Below are 22,123 nucleotides of genomic sequence, written 5' to 3' on the forward strand. Positions count from 1 at the left end.
GTGACGAAAAACTTAGCGATCTCTTTTTTATAGATTTTACTGCAAATATCGATAATCTCCGTTTTTCTATAGTTCACACCCCCATTCAAATGACCAGACTAGGAGATACTCAAAACGTATTAGAATCCACAATAAAGGACGAACCTTCTGAATTATTACATATCGCACTCAAATATACAAGGGATCTTAAGCATAAAATAAAAAGAAAGAAGAATTGGAAAGAGGAATGTGGATATTAAGAGAACGCCAAGATTGCGCAAGCACGATAAAGATGCATGCGAGGGGAATCATCAAAAGACAAACAAATAATAAGCATGACATACTCAATCTGATTAACCCTTATAGATATTATAGGGCGGTTTTGAAAAAGGCAAGTACGAAAAAACTTCCAAACGAATGGAAAGAACTTCCTGTTCTTTTTATACAGGGTTTGAATAAAACGGTTTATATACAATCGCATCGGAGCATAACATCTTCTGTGGAAGAGTGTGAGGCTTAGCCCCGCCGGTTGGGCTTATTTCCGTCAAAATCACTACTCGTTAATTCTCAGTTTTCTCAAGAGTCACTTTCGCCCAGGTTTTCAGTGAATAGTCTCGACTATAGGCTTACGTGAAAGTAGCTAGCGCCACCAGGTCAACCCGGTAAAGTTGTCCAAGAGCTGGCTCCCTACGCGAGAGTTCGATCTCCGTGCGTCCCCCTAACCTAGTAAAGCATCGTCTGATACATTGCTCAACCATACCTTCGCAAACCGATCTTTTCCTTCAAGATCTCACCTGTCAAAGTCTCATCCGCTCCCTTAAGTGTACGTAAGAGTGATTAAGGATATAAACCCCCTCATGTCATTTCCTCAGCACAACCTTTTCTTCTATCATGTCCTCCTATAAGTAAGCGCCGTACAGGCCGTCAGCATGTGCGAGACGATTAGAGCTATTTTTTACAAAAATGAGCAATATATGGATATCTGGGCTAAGGACCTAGTTAGAACAAACAAATAAAAACGCAAAATCGTAGGAAGCCATGTTTAAACATTTGACATCTTTTCTCACATTTGTTTATTGTAATGTATTAACAGTAGCGCTCGATGTAAAGTGTCACCAAATATGTCGCGATTTGGCATAATCAAGGATGAATGAAACATTAATATATTATTATAGTAATATATAGTAATATATATAATAAACTTAATTACCCATTATGGTAGAAATGCTTAAAGACAGTACCGGCCGTGCGTAAAGTCTCACTAATGTAGAAAGGGCTCTGCTGTTTATCGAGAACGTCTAGAATTGATACTCACTATTCGATGTGATTTTAACAAATAATGTTATATAGAAAAAAGCACGTCCAATACATGTTCGATCTAATTGAATTTTGTTAGTTTTGCATATAAAAATCAAATTAATAGTCTAGTGAATGTCTTACCAGGTAGGCACCTATTAAACCAAGTCAAGGTGTTACATTTTTTATTTGGCCACGCGGTGCATTTATAACAGATTGTAATATTCTTTAATCCCATCCATTTATCTTCCGAGAGTAGCGTACAACGCTTATATCTGCATGTTAGTCAAAATTCTCCTTACCTATATATATATATGTATATTAATGGAATTTTTAAAGGCATATCTTTGTAAAAACGGCTCATTGCCATGCTTTCAGTCTCTTTTATTTTTTCCATATAGTGTCAGATAAGTATACCTGATCTAATCTTGATAGAAACTCAGTATCGGTGGCGTGATTATTTGTCAATTTTTGCCGTAATTTAGACTTTAGCCGAATGTCATCGTTGCACCCATACGCTTAAGCGCTAGATATGTGTTGAAAAGTTTCTGCCAGCGGCGTTTAATTACGAAACGTTTGAGCTTCTTTTTATCCAGGGCACTCTCCACTTTTATGTCAGTTCGTTTTACCTAAAACACCATGTTGAAATGACATAAGCAAAGAGATACCCACCTCGTTCTGTATCTGTCGAATAAATCTATGCTTAGGGACTATGAATCCAAAACCCAAATGATTTAGTCTAAATCTCTTTTTTTTTTAATAGAATAATACGTTATACTAAAATTAGCTGTGATTTATATATGTGAATAAAGGGGCTTGATACTTTCAAGCAAAATATTTTGCTTCATGAAATAATCAGATTTGCCTATTGTCCTCTAATTCAGATTCGTTACAAAGGGTCAAGTGTCAAAAATATACGTACCTCCAGCCAAGGGTGATTCAGCGCATTCCTGGAGTCCAACCGGTTACTGTAAAGAAAATTGTATTCATTTATAGAGTTCTTCAGTTATTCACAGAATGTTATTCATACATTTACACAATGCAATTGTATTCTTATGAACAATAAGCAAATATTTAATACATAGGGTATATAATATATAAGAAGGTACGGACAACAATTGATCAAGAAATTTGGACAGACTGTTCTGCTTGAGGTAGAGTGAGGCCAAGAAGGTGACGAACCGAGTCATAACATCGCTCTGGTAAACAGCAGCGTAGCTGCATTTTCAGGGACCTCAATACGTTAGCATGCACAACAAATCGAGCTATCGATGAGCAATATTCAAGCAAAAGTTGCATCTTCATCGCTACAAGATATAGTCGACTCAACGACATAGGGTCTGTATACGTATTAACGGCTTTTCTTGTCAAATAATTTTTCCTCATGAAGTTTACCTTTTGCTGAATGGCTATGTAAATAATCAAATGTGTTGAATTCAAATAATTCAACGGTAAATTTCTAGTGTAGAAACCCTTGGCGCTTGAAGGTATATCAGCCGCGGAGCTGGCGATTACTACAATAGGCTAATTCGTCTAAACAACGATTTCTATTTAGAACGCTAGGATTGTATGGTGTACTAAGGTTAACTTTTTAAGTCTTTTCGAGTTGGCACATAATAATAAATACTAATGAATTGTGTCCTTTGCATTTTTTATGTAGAAAACGTACCAACTCGTCGACATGAGAGTACGTGTAAGGAACTATAATAACCTTACCGCAATTACGATGTCAATTCGGCACTTAAGTTACTAACAACTCTGTTTCAGAATATTCCTTCTTTAATCTGAGAGTAACGTTCCTGTAGAATAATAAATAAAGCAATATTGGCAAATGCAAACTCGTTAAAGTGCCTCTCAAAAAAATTCAGAGCTGACAGCATGCCGAAAACGCCAGGGTTATACTAACCAAAAAACTAAAAAGATGGAAAAAGGCGCAAAATGTTTTCAAAGGACTAGCAACTGCAGCTTATCGACACTTTAGCAACTGATATTCAATTCTCTAAAACGGCCGTCAATTTCTGAATCAAAAACTTAGGTGTATCAAAAACGGCATTCTGAGTGTTTTTCATATGCTTCCAAGCCCTTTAAATCTAGATCCACTTAAAGATCTTTCGATTTTTCTCATGGAAGTTTCTAGAATCTTTCAAAAACTACATTAAGATCTGAAATAACATGAACTGTCGATTTCGAATGAAAGGGGAGAATTGGAAAATGGCTGATTGTCGCTCAAATTATGTTCTTTCGTGCTACTGAGAGAAAGAACTGGATCTCGTGTGATGCCAGCAGTAGTGGACGAATACATGCCCGTTAGACAAACAGCCTGCCAAAGAACCTGCCACCCTATATAATAGCCCCAGAATTAAAGCATATATGTTATTATTTCGAAAAACAGGAGCAGATATACCAGTTATACTTACTTCCGGTCCTTTACCAAACATTGTGTGATAAAGTCCTTGGCCTCAGAGCTCACATTATTGAAGGATTCATCCTCGAAGTCCCATTTCGCCTTAGTGACGTTCGCCATTGTCTCTCCATCATTGTCACCCATAAAGGGTGATAAACCCGATAACCTGCAACAATATTAAGTAATTTTGAAGTCGACGAACAACTTTAAAAAGTGTTCATTATATTGTAAGTTGCCTTTAGTGACAGTACCGAATGGTCCGTCTTTACCCTTGCTGTTAGCACTAGAACCACCGAATAGCTTTCGCTGGTCGACCTGCGGTGGCGACGAAGCGCAGAACCGTTAAAGCAATTTTTCAGGATTAATCAGACTATTCCAAAACTGCTCGTTTATAACATAGTGATTTACCGCAAAATTTGGCTCACACGTGGAACCATTTTTGAAAAGGTTAAGATATAGTTACAAAAGCCCTAGTCATTAGCTTTAACATCATTACTCTTCGACCAACGACTTACTCCTTTCCAGTTTGGTGATAATGACGAAACCGTTAGACCGCACCCATTGCAATTCTGAATATCGGTAGCGGCCTAGGTCAAAACTCAGAGCAAAGCCCTTCTCCCATAGGCTGTCCAGCAGGTTGAGATCACAATTTGGTGGAGTTACTTCTGACATAATGTATAGCTTTGCTTTCTTTTGATTCCTTCTTAAAATGTCTATAAATTTAAATCGGCTTGAATTACGACTTTGTGTCGATGACTGTATCTGAACACAAATAGCATTTTTGTGCTTCAAATGTCACTTTTAACAATTATGGCTTATCAATGTAACTTCGATTGCAGTGTGAATGCGTTCTTACTAGTATTACTATACGTAATACGGTAGTCATGTCGAGACTGATTAGACTCTCATTCAGTAACACTCTGTTTGGTAATCTATTGAATTAAAATCAAGGCTATTCGGTGATCACATGCGCTTAATTCAAAATATACTACGCTCCTGAACGGCGAGTCCTGCCCCAACCGGCTACCACGAGCCGATGCATTATCGCTCAAGAAGAAATAGCGCTTTATTCACACACTTTATATCTCATTTTTTTACGATTTTTGTACGAAAAACGCGTGTTGGACAACCTACTGCTTCCCTCTTAAGGGAAATGTAGGTTGTCCAATACTGGAAAAATTACATCAAGTAATTTTTTTTTAACGATTTAACGAAATATAACTTGTTTTCGTTAACAGTAACATGGCAGCTATACTTACACAAAACGTCTATGAAGTGATTAAGTCAGAAGGATTAGCAAAGACGCAGCTTTGACGGTGTTAATCATTTTTTTTTTATAAGTCTGCCAATTCTACAGAACCAGAAAAAGTATTAGACGTGGAAGTCCGTGGCTTGTGAACAGATTATACTCGAGTTTCCTTGGTGTTACGGTTTCAAGTCTGTAGCCCTTATATCTAGTAATTTAGATTTAGTTTTGTGTATTTGTACAAGATTGTGTCCAAAGAAACTGCTAGGTATATGACGGCAGCGCGGTCAGCATAGACAATGCGCACCTTTTGAAATGCGTTGCCATGGCAACCATGAACATGCGACCGTCGCTTGTTCAAAATTTAGCGTTAGAAAATGGTTATTACACCATATAATTAGCATATTTGTTAGCTCTAAATAAGAAACCCAGGGACAAAAATAGACACACAACCCAATCCATCAACCACCCAACAGGACAATAGCACAATAACCAAAGAAGCCACCAACTGATGGAAAGAAACATAGCACGTTATTTCAAATCGGAGCTAACACTTCACAATGTAAAGTTGCCTTTCATGTGTTTTAATAGGCAACTGAAATGCGTTCAGGTAAGCCCTCCTGGATGACTTCCGTACTCTACCGTTAGGACCTGGAGGGATCCTTGTATATAAAAAAAATAGCACATATATTTAGGCGTGTGAAATGGATGAGCTAGAAGTTACGGTAGAGAGGACGCCGCTGTGCCGTCAGAAGGCAGCCGTTTATATACGGCCTGAGTACAAGGAAATCACATACGCGCTGAGTTACTGCTAAAGAGAGGGACGTTCGAAACAGTGTATCGTCGACTGTGTAAGCTTCCTAGCATAAAAATCTGAAGTAAACATGGCTCAATATTTTTGTTTACTCTGGTACGTCCTAGCATTATATATATATATATATATATATTACTATTAGGTTAGGCAGGGTAAAGTTCACTCACCATATATCGATATGAAATTTTTTGCTTAGTGTAAAGCAGTTTCAGCTGGCCCAAGAACAGGCACATCAAGTTACGTTTTGTTCGAGAAGCGAGGAGACACAATAACAATGAGCGCACCGTTTCCCAAAAACCAAATTTACTGCAATGTAGTTTGTAAAACTACCGTGATTGTACATGTTTCTAAGATAATTTTTCATAGTAAAATCTAATTCATGGTTATGATTATCTGCAAAATCATATAAAGGTAATATCGTTTTGTCCCAACAACGCGTTTTTTACTCAAAATCGTTACAATTTTGTTAGAAAGCAACGACATATAACACGTTGAAAATAACTACATACGGTCCAGCGTGCTGGAAAATGCGATGCCTCAGTAACTTGACGTGTATTCAAATACACGCATTCCTGATCACCTAAATTTTACTTTAGGGCTAATTAAGAAGAATTAAGAGAATTAATTTTTCTCTAAAATTAACATCATAAGCGTCCGGTCTTTTCTATGCTTTAAATGCAGTAAGTAGCTCATGCTCGTTCCAGAGTGCTTATATAGCACACGATGATGGCTTTTATGGAACGTAGATTGCTTCCACTTTGCCATGGAGAACGTAAGTTTAGGGCAGTGGAAGCTGGTAAAAAGACGAGCTGCTAATCTTTCTTGTTTATCGTTTACCAGAACTGGAGTGCGAAAAAATACTCAGCTGTTTCTTATAGCCCAACGCTTTTAAGCTGCAGGACAAAAAAATAGTAACGTGAATTAAAAATTCTGAAAGTTTAATAATTTCAAGTCACCGTTGCCCTGAGCGAAAAGAAAAATGCAGTGATCCATATAACTCCACCTTTCTCAACATATATATAAGTGCTTTAGTATTCTTTGCAATGCTTGTCCTCCGCATCTTTATTGAAATTGTTATAGGTTAATGAGTACATCCCCAAAAATAGTTAGGGGATCTGTGAACCCCCTTTACAAGATTTGTAGTATTACGTTTAAACATTTTACTACTATAAATTTATTCACAGACATTGTCATATTTCTATAGGAAAATTTCTTAGATATACAAAGAAAGCACTTTGGCCACTCAGTAAAACTTGTTGCGATATAATTTTTGGTCTCCTACAAGGCTAACATCTAGCTTTTCCACTTTGAATACACTGTGATAATATATATCCATTAACTAACTTTTTGAAATAATAAATATACACGATCACTCAACAATCCAACTTTTTCTCTTTTCCCAGTCCACTTTACTGGATGAATATTTCAGAATATAATCGCGTTTTTTGATAGGCCGAAAGTGAATCTGCTGGTGAAAGGTCTCTAGATTGGAGAAACTTAGGCTAATGAATATGATCCTTCTTTCGCCGTCATTGCGACACCAATATATACTCACAGAACGTAGGTAATTACTCCAACTGACCACATATCTGTCCGAGGATCAACCATATCGAAGTTAACGACTTCGGGTGCCACGAACTCCGGTGTACCAAACAGTACCTGCTCAATATTAATGAAGTACTTCCTGAGTAAAATTATTGAGAAGTATTTTTTTCTGAGATAGTACTTTTTACAAATAAAAACAAATGTATGCATTTTTTAAAGATTGATGGGCTTTAAGTTTACTGGATTAATATGTCAAAGCACGTTCATTATATAATTCTTATATATTTGATTATATATCCTGAAATAAGAATTTATATATGTGTAATTCCTGTATTGTTGGAAGTTTTAATGTTTTCATTTTAGGATCACATATAAAAAAAAACTTGCTAAATAATCCACATCACAAGGTGTTGATGACCCTTAGCGTACTTTCAAAGGCATGCTTGTATTCCTGTAGTGCTTGTATTTGATACAAATTTATGTAGAAATCAAGATTCTCAACTTTAGTATATTTAAAAAATATTGTTCTAAATTCTGCTTTCAAATACAAGTTTCCGGTCATTATTTCACTCAAAATACAACACTGGGATTTCTGCTTAGATTAGTAATGTAGTTTTAACCTTTAGTCATTTTCGGAGTATTACTACCCATCGCAGTCATGCCCGTTGTTTATTTGTGTACCATTTATATTATTATAATGATTTGATAAAGACGGTTATTACACGTGTCGACCGAACACGAAAATACCGTATAGAGTCTGGTTTCTGATAAAAATGGCTATGCCACATATACTTGATGAATTCATGATTACCATACGGGTAATATCACTACAATGCATAATGTGAGTGCGGTGACGATTGTGACATATAAAAATAGGAGGAAAATTGGAACGTTTGTTCCAAACGCTTAATTACGGGTATTTTAACTCGCTCCAAAGCCATTTTTAGACATACTTTGTTTTAGAATAACAAATTAATTGGATGAATCAAAACATGCATGCCACTGCAATAGAAGAGTTAGAACATGCAATTTGGCCAACACTGACTAAACACCCAAACCATGATGTACTACTGTAAAACAGATAAATATGATTAATCTACGACATTTGCTAAAACTTGAAAACCAACTGGTGACTTAAACTCGCTCTTATTTAGTTTTATATAACTATAGAGATCCTAACGAACAACCTATAGCTGAACGGCCGTTTATCGAGTTCGAGAAAGATATTTGCAGCGTCTCTTAATACTTGGCTATCTTTACAATATTGTCTCTTGCTTATGGTATCAATTTCCGTTAATTTATTATAAATCCCAATAAATAATTCAGTAATTATACTCTATGTCACGGTTATTATTTTGACGTAAACGTTTAGCTGGCCTCTATACATTTATCTATAAGATATTATAAACTACAATTGTTCTAATTTAACACGTTTTACATTCCGTTATTTAGAGTATTATCTTGGCTGCTCTGATAGGATAGGATTCTTAGTATCGGGTATATGGGATGTGCATCATATTAGGTATCATGGATAGTATTGAAGCTGGCAAATTGCAATATGCCCACCGGTTGATCCATGGGACACGCTAATCTTCTTACGTGACACCCTCGCGATATTCAAAATGGGCTGGCGAACAGCAGATCATTTTAAACCCCAAGCCAATGGTAGGAAAATGGCATCTACGGCTAGTTATACATTTGTATGAACGAAAAACGTTCATATATTGACGACAAACCAAACTTCAATAATTAAATATATGCAAATAAAAAAATCTATACTTGGCTCCGTTTTTTTTTATTTAGCGTTTACTATCTATGTAATAATTCATACGTGTGTAAACTAACATAATAAATATCACGGGCATGATAGATATCATACTACAGCTCTCAACTTTTGTTGATTACACAAAAAAACATCAGTAGTCGTCTTTTTGGAGCCGGGGCACAAAACAAAAGGGATTGGTTGTAAGGACCTACAAGGAAGTTTAGTAATCTTGCCTCTTTAATAGTTTTAGTCTGAGACATGCTAGTTTGACGGTCTGAACTGCATATTTTCTGTTGTTGGGAGATCGCGACGGGTCATGCTCCGCCGGCTTTTTCTTTCGAGTTTTCTATCACTGACTTCATATCTTCCATCTTAACTTCATCTTCAGATCTTTATGACCATGTGTGCTCACTATTGACACTATGTCTAGACATATACTATAATAATCGTGAGTACAGTCAGAATTTCATTACATATTATGCTGCATGGCGTAATATGGAATAATAGTAAAAGTAATAATAAAATACAACTGTCTGAAAGCCACAGTTGGTCAGTATCATCATCACAGACGAGAATTGTATACCGAGCAAATAATACAGCACCTGTTGGCAACACCAGATTACACCGAGTCATATTTCCTTAACATGCTTGACTAAATATCTCTAGGATCTTAATTAGTAAAGATTTAATGGTAATCTTTAAAAGAAAGCTTTGTTATGGTTTCAAATGAGCACTTATACTGACTGTATTATCATAAAATAGAACGCGCAGCATGGTTCAGTTTAAATATAATTTCAGTTAATATCAAAAGTGGGTCGGCGGTGCGTGACTTTCATGCATATATTTGCGTGCTAGCAAAGCGGAAATGCCAAAGATTAACAGTTTACAAACGGCGATGTTAAACATGATTGTCGCGGGTGATACTAGCGCTCCTACGTTTTGTCGGAAGTAAGCCCTCTGTATTGTTGACGCATCAGTCTTACACAAAAACCGGTAAAGCGATTTAAGATATGAACCTGTGGGGTCGCCCCGTTAGTCTATAGCTTGTTTTTCGTTAAAGTTGGATAAGACAGAAATTAGCCGGGAAGCGCCGCACTGTGTGATTTAGTAAGATAGTTCAAGGCAATTCGGAAGAAGTCTGCTAGTGAAACCCTAAACGATTGTTCACCTGTGTTTTTAGCACTACCCATCTAACAAAGATGGAAAAATAGTTCAGGACTGAATTCTTGTGAACTCAAATGCCTTTAAAGGCACGTGCTTATCTATTTCCAGCTAACATCAAAATGGTATATAACGGTATGATTCAAAGAGAGGATTCTGCTATTAATAATGTGGCACTATTATTAATGATTCTCACTCCAGCCAAACTAAAACACCGCTTTGGAACGGGTCGCGGTAACGTTAGTTAGATATAAAAGCGAATCATGAAACCTTGTTCACTGACCTGCAGCTTTTTCTTAGGGTCGTAATACCGAGCGAGACCAAAGTCGATTATTTTGATACGATTTCCTGTTTTAGTAAGGCAAAGAATATTTTCAGGTTTCATATCAAGATGAAGAACCTGTAGAAGAAGATCACAATATTTTGCTTAACATATGTTTGATAGCCTAAGAAAGATGAAGCATTGGCTGAGCTACCACACTAGCATATAGAGGCACTGTAGGCGTATCCGTAGAAGCTATGATTTTATATTATTATTACTAGATATGTATAGTTGGTGAGGCGGAAAGAAAAGGAAAAATTATTACTAGAGGAGACAGCTTACAGTTGCAATGAAAAGTTACGCAAGGACTGCGAAAATGTGGTGTTATTAATCTTAGTTTCTTAATTCCAAGCAATGGAAACCATGATAATGTCGTAATCTTTTCAGAAAAATCTGCTAGAACGAGACAGAAGAATTTCTTTCATCGCGCAGTCTTTGATAAACCTCATTGTCTAAATGGTATTTTTCCATCACCTGAAGCACTCGAGTGAATCCGCAATTGAACCAATGTACTTGTTTGTTGATAGATATGTTTTTGCGACTCGTTTACAAAATAAAGTAAATTTAGAATATTTAGTTACAGAGTGATGCCAAAACCAAAATCACAATGGGTATTCATTCTAGGTATTTACGTAATAGAGAAAAAAAAAAGCATGTCTTTACTGATTAACCAAGATTCATGTAAACGCTCGGACTGTTAGTGTGAATTCTTATATAAAAATTTCATCCTTGCAGTTCATTAAAAGAAAAAGAACATACATGTCTAGAAAATACTTAAAAGGTAACGGGGAAAGGTGAATGTAGTAATAAGTCGAAATAGGGACATTTGGTTAAATAAAGTAATTTGCTTGATTTTGTAACGTGACAAAATAACAAAATGGGTCTTGTAAATGTTTTCACAAAGCTCGTAGTTAAAGAGAATTTAGTTGTAAGTCTTATTTCTCCTCGTCATTGGGCTCGATATCATTACTTTCAAAGGCTATTACGCTTTAATGTGTGACCTGAGTAAAGCTTTTAAGGAGTCTTCCGTCACAAATTATGACTTCGATCGAAGAGACTGTTGATACAACTATTTTGGATATGACTTTCTATATTAACTAAATAATTTACTAGGTCAAAAAGCAAGACCAGCGAAACTTGCACGAACAAATGCCATTAGAAAACTGATTATATACCCGAACAGTCAAATATCCATCGAGTACCATGGAAAATTTCAAGCGTGTAATTAACTATAAAAGCTATTTTACAACATTATGGTAAGGAAAGACCCAATGGTAGAGTACATGGTATAATTCAGTCAGATACGGTAATGCTCGTCTTTATAGACAAAAATAATGGCTTAGCGATAGAAAAACGTGAAGTAGAAAACCCGGCCTGCTTTTAAAATATTATATACCGCATGTGAGTTTTATAAACAGTACACAAAAATTACGTAAAGAAATAGATACCATCCATCCGTCTATTTACACAGCAAGAAGAAACCATGAAAAGACACGTAGTGGTCTCCCAGACCCACACTGAAGATACGTGCTAAGGATTCTTGTCCATGGTCGTTTACATAAAATAATTGAATACATCATTGCGCGGTGGTGACTGAAACATTATGCTGCTAAGAGTAAACTCTTACGGTTTCAAAATTTTAAATAAACATGTAGCTACTATATGTAGTAGTAGCGTAGTGTGACACACATAGTTTGTTTCAAATGACAACGAAGGTTTCAAGATGAAATGCAACGAATAATTAAGATCAGCAGCCAAGTTTTCGTACCTTCCTCACCGTCGAGGAATCCGATCGTTGGACTCCGTTGGCGCTTAATGACACTTAAAACTTATATACCTTAAGCAAACATTTAACGCAATATTTTGCTACCAGTTATTTATCACCAGGACATTCTCTGTAGAGAAAGAAGATGGACACTGCATTTTACGTGATGCAACTGAAAAGATGGTAAGAAAAGTGGAGAATATTTTCGGGCAAAAGAAGGTTCGAACTTTAGGGCATTTTACAGTTAAAATCGTTGTTTGTGATGGCTTTAAAATGATCACAAACAATCGCTCATGAAAAGATTATACAAACTCACTTCCAGTTCAATAGAAGCGGTTCTTGTCAATTCTAGATCCAATTTTCGGACTAGAAGTTAACAAAACGCTCATCTAGCATATTCCACTACCAATTGGTGAAACAGCGTTTCTTCAAAAGCAAGATCCTTTTAAGAGACCGAACCGAACTCCGCCTTCGATAGCGCGTAAAAGCCCAATGCCAGATAGAGTACGCAAAGACGCTACCAATATGACAGGATGATGTTACTGTGACCGAGAATAAACCAAGAACACTAAAATTTTATAGTCAGGTTTGAGGATACCAATATTATAAAATAAAGGACATTACGATGTATGCAACGCTCCAAGAAGCGATATATTACATACATATATAAGAAATTAGTTTATAACATATATATATATTAACGGTTCGTACCTAAAAATTATTGCGGTGAATAAGGTTTCGTTCATTCGTGGACGATCCGCATTTGCCGCAGTTACACAGTTCCATTAATAGCAAATGAGTTGCAAATAAGATACAGTTAACAAATAAGCGCATCTTAACGCTTTGACTACGTATTAGATAGTACTATTATAAACAATGGCCAGGTATAACCAGACCACGGCAGCAAGTATAATCTGTTGTAGTTAATTTCAGTTTTCTTTTCAAGAGCGGCTTGTTATGACCGTTGTTCATTTGTGGGTGAGGTGCGTTTGTTGCAGCCATTTGTTCCTTACTTAACGCGCTCGCCGTAATTCATTTGCCTAATTACTCTTTAAGTTAATCTGGCTTTGTTGTTTTAAAAAATATTTTTCATTTAAATGATTGAATAGGTTTTTGAATACGAAAAGGTATGATCTCTAAATATTTTGCAATGTTTACACAAATGTTTTGCTGCGTTTAATTCCTGCACTATATACGATAACGATACAAAAATATCGAAATGTAAGTTATGACGAAATTGCTCGATTGCTACCAAACCAAAGATTGCGTTCTCCCTAGTTTACAGTCGTGGTAAATTTTAACATTAAACCTAATAAGACAATCAAACGTCTACATATATATATAACGTTTGTTCTTCGGCCGTAGCTCTTATAGCCTTTTGGTGAATAACGTCGTTGTCGTTGTCGTTGCTAGAAGTAGGCTTGAAATATATAGAATATTTAACTGTTTCGATAAAAAGTGTTTCACTACTAAAAACATTCCTTAGCCTCATAGATTTTATATGCCATAACGACCCTCACGTGAAACACTAAATATTTAGAAATGAATATTGTTTTCCTAAAGTTTTATATTTAGCTTGTCTATGCTAAGATTTAAAACTTAAGGCTCAGATGAGTGAGATGATATACAAGTGAATTCCTTCTCTTCTTTCATCTCATATTAACACCGAGTAAAATTTGGCTTGAGGCTTTTAGATATGGGCGCAATTGTGAATATCCATTATGTGCACTTGCTTTAATTTATCATGGATAGGAATTTGCCTCTTTTTGATTTACGCGTATAGTATTAAAACTCACAAAAATTACTATCTCAATCACTTGGTTCACTCACAAAAGCCTTTTGATAATTTGCTTTTCCACAACTTAATCTAGTAATAAATTTCAAAGCTTCGTACTGACTGAATAGTATTTGAAAAGTAGAGATTTTCCCAGTGCTAACTGAGAACACAAAAGAAGAGAACATGTTCGAGGCCGAGTAGGTTATCCCATTGCACATTGAGAATGAATGTATAAATATTTTAGTTTCATAGATACAATGAGCCAAATGGAAAATAAATTATTTAAAAATTTTTAGATCCTAGGCTTGAAAAAATACAGTAAAAAAAAAAAATAAATATGAAATATACACATACATTGCTACTGCAGAAACTAGAAAGACCAGAATGCCTGAAAATGCAGTATCGGTCCACTAACAGTTCCTCCATGTCAAAACTAAGCAATTCTGTTTGTTATTCTTTATAAACAACTGATGTTCGCAATTATAGCAAAAGTGAGGGAATATATATATGTATATATCCTGTCGTTGGCGACGCCAATGTGTTCGTTATTCACTATGACTGCGTACCTGCGCCTCGTAGTGCATGTAGGACAATCCTTCGCAAATTTGACGCAGGAACACTGTACACGCCTTTTCCGTTAGCACAAAGTCGTCATCGATCACTCGTTCAAACAATTCTCCGCCGCGAATTCTAAAGACAGATATATATGGGTTTCGCATAAAGTTTTTACTAGGCTCTTAATATTGCAGTGAGAAATAACCTAATGAGGTCAAATAGAATCAATTTTATAATCTACACAAGATACCTAATTACACACTTATCAATAAGAGCAAGGTAAAGCTTATGACTAAATGTAGTTATCGATATTGTTATACCGACGTCTATTGATAAGGTAAATATCAACTAAAATCGGTAACTTATAACAATATCATGCACTAAGGAAATAAAGATAAACATAATGCACAAGCGCATGCAAAGGCAGCCTCCTGAATACCTCTATGTAAATTGTTTAACATTTATGTGACTTCCTTCAGAAAAGCAGATTTCGATCTCAAGGGTTTAAATTTACTTTTCAGTTTTATGCTTCGTTTATTTTATCCAGGGCTGTTAGTTTCTGCAATAAAATGGATATTCTCAAGATGTCGATAAAAAAATAGCTACCTTAAAGAACAAGTAACAAGTGTTGGGATTGTTCACTAGTTAACTTAATTTGCTTCTTGGTTGTATCTATAGTTATTTCCATAGTGGCAACTTTCGTATCGTAAGACTTGTTAAAAATAGCTGAGAGGCCTACTGTGTAAGGGCTATGCAGAAAGTATGCGCCGTGTGAGATGAACGTGAATAGGAAGAGTCTCTGTGATATTGATGTGTATCGTCATCAAATCAGTAGAATTAAAGCAAATGAAAGATTTTGCTTACTACCCTTTTTTAGCGTGGCTTTGTTTTTGGTTACGTTCTCTCCCTAGGTACTTGGCTACAGAAGCATCTAAGCAAATATGCGATTGAATCAGATAAAAAATTCAGACTCGACCTATTTGAACATTCTCAATAGACATATAAAACGAAGCCTGGACTACAAACAACGCGCCATGATCATTCCATTATGGGTATTAACCGGGTATTACGAAGTAAAAGCAGAATTGACTCTACTTCCAGTCACTTTCTAGTAGAAGTACGGTGCTCAATAATATCAGCGCTAGTCACACAGTTCTTTATGGCGTGCTAATTTTAGAATTTTAATTAGTTTCCTGAACGAGTCTCGACTCTACCTACCCTGCTTTCAAAGCCTTAATGTTGGTTCGACAGGTCATTTTGTTCTCATCGAATTAGTTCACTCCCGCACACTACACTTGTATCTTCGAGGATGTTTATGAGATAAATATTCTTTGAACCTGCCAATAAATATTCCATGTTATCACATAACGAGGTAATTTTTATTGTTCAGGTTCAGCACATTTTGCCAATTTATCTGAGAATTATAGCATCAGAATTGTCGTGCTTCAATAGCAAAGTTCCTTCTAGCGTCCGAAAGCTATTCTTTCCCAAATGCTTTTTACAAATCAAAAGTTGATACTTACGAAAGTCGTCTACTGAATTCCGAAAGTAAAATTTACAATACATTACCACCAGCAACGTATTGTAAATTCTAGCCCTGTTTCATAATAATAATAATAGAAAGAAATTTTTATTTCTTTTATTTGGTCCTCTATGACTCATGAATTAATTTGCAAGCAATCTCAATAGTGTGTAAGAAGCTTTACGCTATGTGAGCTAGGCATGATAAAAAAAATAATGTACGCATTCTTATGTAGGCGCAGGTAATATTCGGCTAGTACAAAATAAACTAAATGCTAGAAAACGGGCATGCCTATTAGGAGCGTAATATATTGTTGGGTGAATAACTGCATATCTTAAATAGATTTTGCTAAGAAAATAAAACATTATTAAGTTCTCTATTTGAGCTTTGTTGAATCGGATTGTGGATCTGCTTAAGTGTTGTCTGTTAATTTTCAATCGTAGTATCAAAAAAAATTGCGTACAATTCGAGTATGAGCACGAACTCTTTGAGACCATCATCAAATGCATCGTATAGCTGAAGAAGCCGGGGGTGTTGCAGCTTCTGCATGATCTCCACCTGAAATTGAGAACTATGCGTTAATAATGAGCAAACAATTAACGCATGCGATATAACTCGATAATAGTTTAGAAAACAAAATATTGTCGATATAATAAACCCTTTTACACCGAAGGTGTGCCGCGCGTGTATTATGCAATTACGTGCACACAGAAAGAAACTATGTACAAAGGTAACAGGGCATATACCGTCATTTGCGCACTTGCACATTCGAATTACTGCCAGTTAACGATGCTTACTTACGGGCTACCACTTATAATCGATTTATGTGTATGTTAAGCTGTCAGCTAGAAAAATTGATGGATAAGACTAGATAATGCTCAAACCTAGATATAAAATAAGCATTGTGCTAATTGGTAGTGTATTAAAACAATTTGTGCTTAGACTCTCCGGCTATGACAGCACCCTTTTCCGTCTGCTAGTCGAAGAAATCAATATATTACTTGACTTTTCTGACCAGTATGAAGTGCCCCCCCACATATCATGTACATCCACATATCCGCCCCTCACATATCATACATCAGGCAGTCTAACCACAGCTCATGTCGCTAATATTGCGACAACGTAAGCTGTAGCCCTGTTAACCATACAAATGGTGCTTTTCATTTTGTTACGTAGAGTTTGTAATTTTATAGAAGAACAGGAACTCTCTAAGGTTTTGTTCGTAATGGATATGATATTATAAAAAAATGATATTAAATATATAATTTGAGCGAGTCACAGTATTTCCGGAACGTATTGTGTAGACTCTTCACTGAAAGTATGCGTATTGGATGTTTTATTACTATTATACTCGGTAGAAGAATATCGTCGAGCTTACGTATGTCGAGACAAATCCTCTGTACAAAAAGATTTCCTACTCAACTCTTCATAAGACCTGAAACCACCTGTCATTCTTTGTAAAAGGCTACATAACTGACTCCCCGGTCCTTCTAATGCTGTTTATATTTTTTTTCTTGTTCTATTAGTTTACCTGCAGAATTCATAAAAGAGACTCAAGAACGCATTTGACCTAAAAAGACAAAAGTTGTTAATGGGACAGTATATATATAAGAGGTCGTCCTGGCCCACCAGGTGCAAATGATAGCGACACATTTAACATAATACATTTCAATAAAAACCGGCAATGAAACTTTCTTAGAACAGTGTAAACAATCACAGAAGGCTTTTTATATATCTAAACAAGGGCCACAGCAAAATTAATACACAGTGAACATTAACAGAAATCATGGTTGCCAAGCGCATTTATGAAGTTAAATACACAAGCATCAACTTCCTTTATGTTAATGATGTGCATTTATTATTGTTACCTTAATCCTCAAATTTATGCACTGTTTCCGTCCATGCGGATTTTAGAGCACCAGAGGAAAACATGTTAATAGCTACGCGCGATTTTTCACATATTTTATTCTCCAAAAATTAGCACACCACTGAAATTTGTTGATATTTAATTCAATTATCAAACACACCTTCATTCTTTAAAGGATGTTCTGAGTAGGATCGAAACACTGATGTCAAAGATTTATCGTTCGTAAGTATTTGTCTACATTTCGTTATTAACGGGCGGTACATGAGTCCCTCCGTGTAGGCTACATAAGAACAATTGACTTTAATAACACAAGCAAAAGAGTTTTCTCATCACGATATTTTGCCACATTAGAGAAGCTAATTCACAGCACGATTTATTTAACCGACTGAGTCTGTAAAATTACGATCTATTATTACATGACCAAAAAAAAGCTAAGGGTCACTCGCATACGCATTGATCTAGAACCGTTACTAAAGGTAAACGGTGACCATTCTTTATATTAATTTACCGTTAAGCTGGACAGTGCGATATAACGCACTCACCACTGAAATTGTATTGCATTGACATTACTGAGTTGTGATCCAGCAAACTGCACTTCTAGATTCAATCAATAGACTGACTGTGTTTGTTCTTACTAGTAAATAACTTGGTAGCCCTGCCTATCCCAACTGAACTAGCGTAGTTCGTCAACCGATCTTCCAAAAACGACGTTCTGTAACGGGTATGCAGTATAAATGCTAAATAATTCGAGCAAAGATAATTATATGAGTTGGTTCAGGTACTAAGTATTTCAATTTATGAATCGAAAATATAAACATCAAATTTTGTGATAGCAAATTTCGATGTCAGTTATGGAAATAGTTACGCACAAATGACATGGTAATCGATAGCATCTGGTATCCCAACTTTTGTACTCCTCAATCTTAGCACCTTTTTAAACCTTGAAACATGATTTCCTGTTTTCTGATGGGTAAAATGGTTAATGATGATACTGCCTCAGTCTAAGGACATGAATCGTCTTTACATTCTGGTATCTAGTACACCAGAGTTTTCCGCCGTGCAACTTAATCCCGGTTTCCCATTAAACGGGTCCTTTTCGCAGGATGGGAAAAAATGTACGCGTTGTGTACAGGGTGACTGAGTAGTCCGTATTGGGCCCGGGCTAAAATCTTTATTCCGGTTGAGCCTTTCCATAACTACTAACACCTTGTGTATTTTAAAGTCTCGATCGATTGTATAAAACATATTGAGCTTCAAATTATTCTGTGCTGTGGTGAGGGCCGTTAGAGATAGACAATTGTATAATGGCTACCCAAGATGTTGCGGAAATACTAGATAAATGCTCGAGTAGTGGGCAAACTTTAACCATGGCGCGTTGCAACCTCCAGCAATAGATATGCATAGGGACTCCTTTAAAGATACGTGCATGTTGAATCTCATGCTTTGCTTATTCGACATTCGATATTCGTCGCAGTTCACTTTCCAAATATATCTAGCCAAGACGAAAGATACCGATATCTTTTTGGCTATATTCTCGTGCCTTACCATTCTGCAGATGTGATTGAACTACAACCAATTACAGCTTGGCTTTGGTCATATATTACATGCAACTAAGGTCGAGCAATTGAAACTGCTTTATATCAGGGAAGAAAAATTGTGGCAATCTATATCAAGACATCGAATAAGTAGATAAAGCTAGTAACTCCCTATGTTCCATGGATCTTATACGTACCCGAACAAAATGAACATGCTATGAACGATGTTAATTACCTGACGATTATGGCAGCCATATCGATTGCCTTTGGTTTGATAGAACGATGGAAAATATTGAGCCGTTAAAAGTTAAAGACCGAAAGATTAATCACGCTGGTAAACTTAACGTTATTAAGGAAGAAGGCTCACTTAGATGTTTTTGAGGAAGCACCCATAAGAATTCACCAACTCAACCTACCGGGGACGAAGGATTGAACCCATCATTCTTGGATGATGTTGCAGCAACCAGTTAGATGCCGAAAGGGTTTGTTTTCACTTCTAATATAAATGAGTCAAAATGAACCACAAATTCGAAGCTGCTTCCGTGGTCCTCGGAAAGCTGCCTGTGGCCTTGTTCAGCTTTTAGGTTGGCTAGAGCGGAAGTGTTCAGTTTATATATAGACTCACTTCTGTGCAAACGTGGGAAAACTAAGTGAAACTTACTAATGAACGGCAGCTACTTTTTTGAAAGCTGTAAAGTGTTAAAGGAAGTTTAGTTTCAGGAAATCGCAAAAGACGCTTAATAGCAGAAATTAGGTCGACTTACAAAGGTTTGAACAGATTCGTTGCACTGTCAATGGGCACAAATACAGCGCTAAATGCTGTATCCATTGAATTCATAGGTCTATTAATAACAATATCGTGCGGTCAACTAGTACTAGTTTAACGAATAGAATTAATGAAAGTGGGTCTCAAGCTCGTAAGGTGAGTTCCTCACTTTCTGCCTGAGAGAATCTTTAACGTAAAATTTAATAGGACTTCTTTGTTCGGATACGCTGCTTTCTGGCCACAGGCCACTGTATTTATTATGTTTCTTGATCAACCAAAGCTTATTTTAAACAACGATTCCTTATATAACATCTAGACAGATGTAGAAAATTGAAGAAGCGTAGGTACTAAGAACATAAGTCTCAACCAACATTATGTATGAAGACCTAGGATCTTGCTTTAAGACTTTATGAGGCATATTTTTTTTCTTTATTTGATGCCATTTACCATACATTCACATTAATAGTGCACGTGCACATAATCAAATAATTATAAACTCAACAAGCAACTTGCAGAATGCTCAGAGAATGATATTGCAGGTCTAACATTGCACACATTTCACATGCACCTTTCGCATTATCAGCACCGGCAACCTCCTTCGGACTGCGATAATCAAATGTCCTGCAGACAATATGATGAAATCCACCAGCCACGTGTGCGGTCACGCCATGCCAGTTCACTCTTTCACTGCCTTTTCAAACAGGATTAGCAATCGGGGGTGCATAAATTAGGTCTATTCACGGATACATTGTTTAAAGATTTCTATTTCACTTCAGATTAGTTATCAGGTCAGCTTTTCAATAAATGGTGATATCTCACAGAGTAGGGGGGCAATGCGGTTTATTGCAATATACGGATTTTAAAGCAAGCGAAAACACATTCTACGTTCGTTCAGACGGTAATACGAAAATCATTTTTTCGTGTGCCTCGCGAAAGCATAAGTTCCGCGCCTTTTGATCTTGATGCACGGAGACTTCAGATTTACTGTTTCTCCTTTGGGTATAACTACATGCGTCGTGCATATACAGAGACTAAATAGCGGGGTTTAGACGAACCGTTCCGAAACGAGAAATTATTATTATTACAGTTTACCAAAATTCAGTTTCAGTATCCTGCCTAGTTCCTTTAATAGTAGTAGTAGTTCATGTAATGAACAGTCAGTATACTCCGCTTCTTTCCGGTATAAAAACTACAAAAATTCAAGTTTATGGAAAGCAGTAAACACGTTTTCTAGCGAAAACCTCAAAACCCGAACTCAAGGTATACTGACTTTTACACGGCCAAGCTTTTGTCCTTGATTCACCGTGAGATCTAGCGATATTGACTACAGCCCATACGACACACAGGGCATACTTTTCATGTTAAAAAAGCTAGCGCTGTTTTTCGTAAGAGCTCACGTTGATTCTCGATCGCTGTGAAGTCCAATACTGCCTTTCGCGTGCTTTGGCTAATGGACCTTCCAAATAATGGTCCACTCAATGTTTCTTAGGCAGAAAAGTATTTTCGTATAGGATTATGTTGTCACCAAGCCATCGTTAGCTGTCCACCGTCCCGGAGGTCCGATCGTTGAAGGAAGCAGAAAAGATTCAACGATCGGAAGGGGTTGCTGGACCCCTACCGGGCGCGTCCCCAGGTGGCGGATAGGGGAAGGTCTTTCAGATATGATAGGTACCGGGAAAGTACACCCGGCGCGGACCAAAACCAGCCCCCAGGGAAATTTCGTTTCTCATACACTTGCTGCGAAATAGAAACGGTGGGCCCTTGAGGACTCTAGCGGCGGAGGAAAATCAACTTAGAAGGTTTC

At 36.6% G+C, this 22,123-nt stretch overlaps 1 protein-coding gene across 13 annotated transcripts in view; it reads right to left on the minus strand.

Moving 5' to 3' along the window:
• Positions 1 to 1,008: 1,008 nt before the first annotated feature.
• sqa (spaghetti-squash activator) overlaps positions 1,009 to 22,123 on the minus strand; it is a 44,352-nt gene continuing 23,237 nt past the window's right edge. For 10 of the 13 annotated variants that reach the window (XM_022807075.2, XM_086991527.1, XM_086991534.1 and 7 more), the window contains 7 exons: positions 16,615 to 16,709; positions 14,641 to 14,764; positions 10,494 to 10,610; positions 7,295 to 7,398; positions 3,693 to 3,845; positions 2,198 to 2,243; positions 1,009 to 1,904 (listed from right to left, as the gene is read on the minus strand). In XM_022807075.2, the coding sequence (XP_022662810.1) occupies positions 1,764 to 1,904; positions 2,198 to 2,243; positions 3,693 to 3,845; positions 7,295 to 7,398; positions 10,494 to 10,610; positions 14,641 to 14,764; positions 16,615 to 16,709 (780 nt within the window). In that variant the 3' untranslated portion in view covers positions 1,009 to 1,763. The remainder of the gene's footprint in view (positions 1,905 to 2,197; positions 2,244 to 3,692; positions 3,846 to 7,294; positions 7,399 to 10,493; positions 10,611 to 14,640; positions 14,765 to 16,614; positions 16,710 to 22,123) is intronic. The other 3 variants (XM_086991528.1, XM_086991536.1, XM_086991535.1) reach the window with 3 other exon arrangements.

Source organism: Varroa destructor, unplaced genomic scaffold (assembly GCF_002443255.2).
Source record: "Varroa destructor unplaced genomic scaffold, Vdes_3.0 BEIS01000005.1, whole genome shotgun sequence".
NCBI classification, from domain to species: Eukaryota; Metazoa; Arthropoda; class Arachnida; order Mesostigmata; family Varroidae; genus Varroa; species Varroa destructor.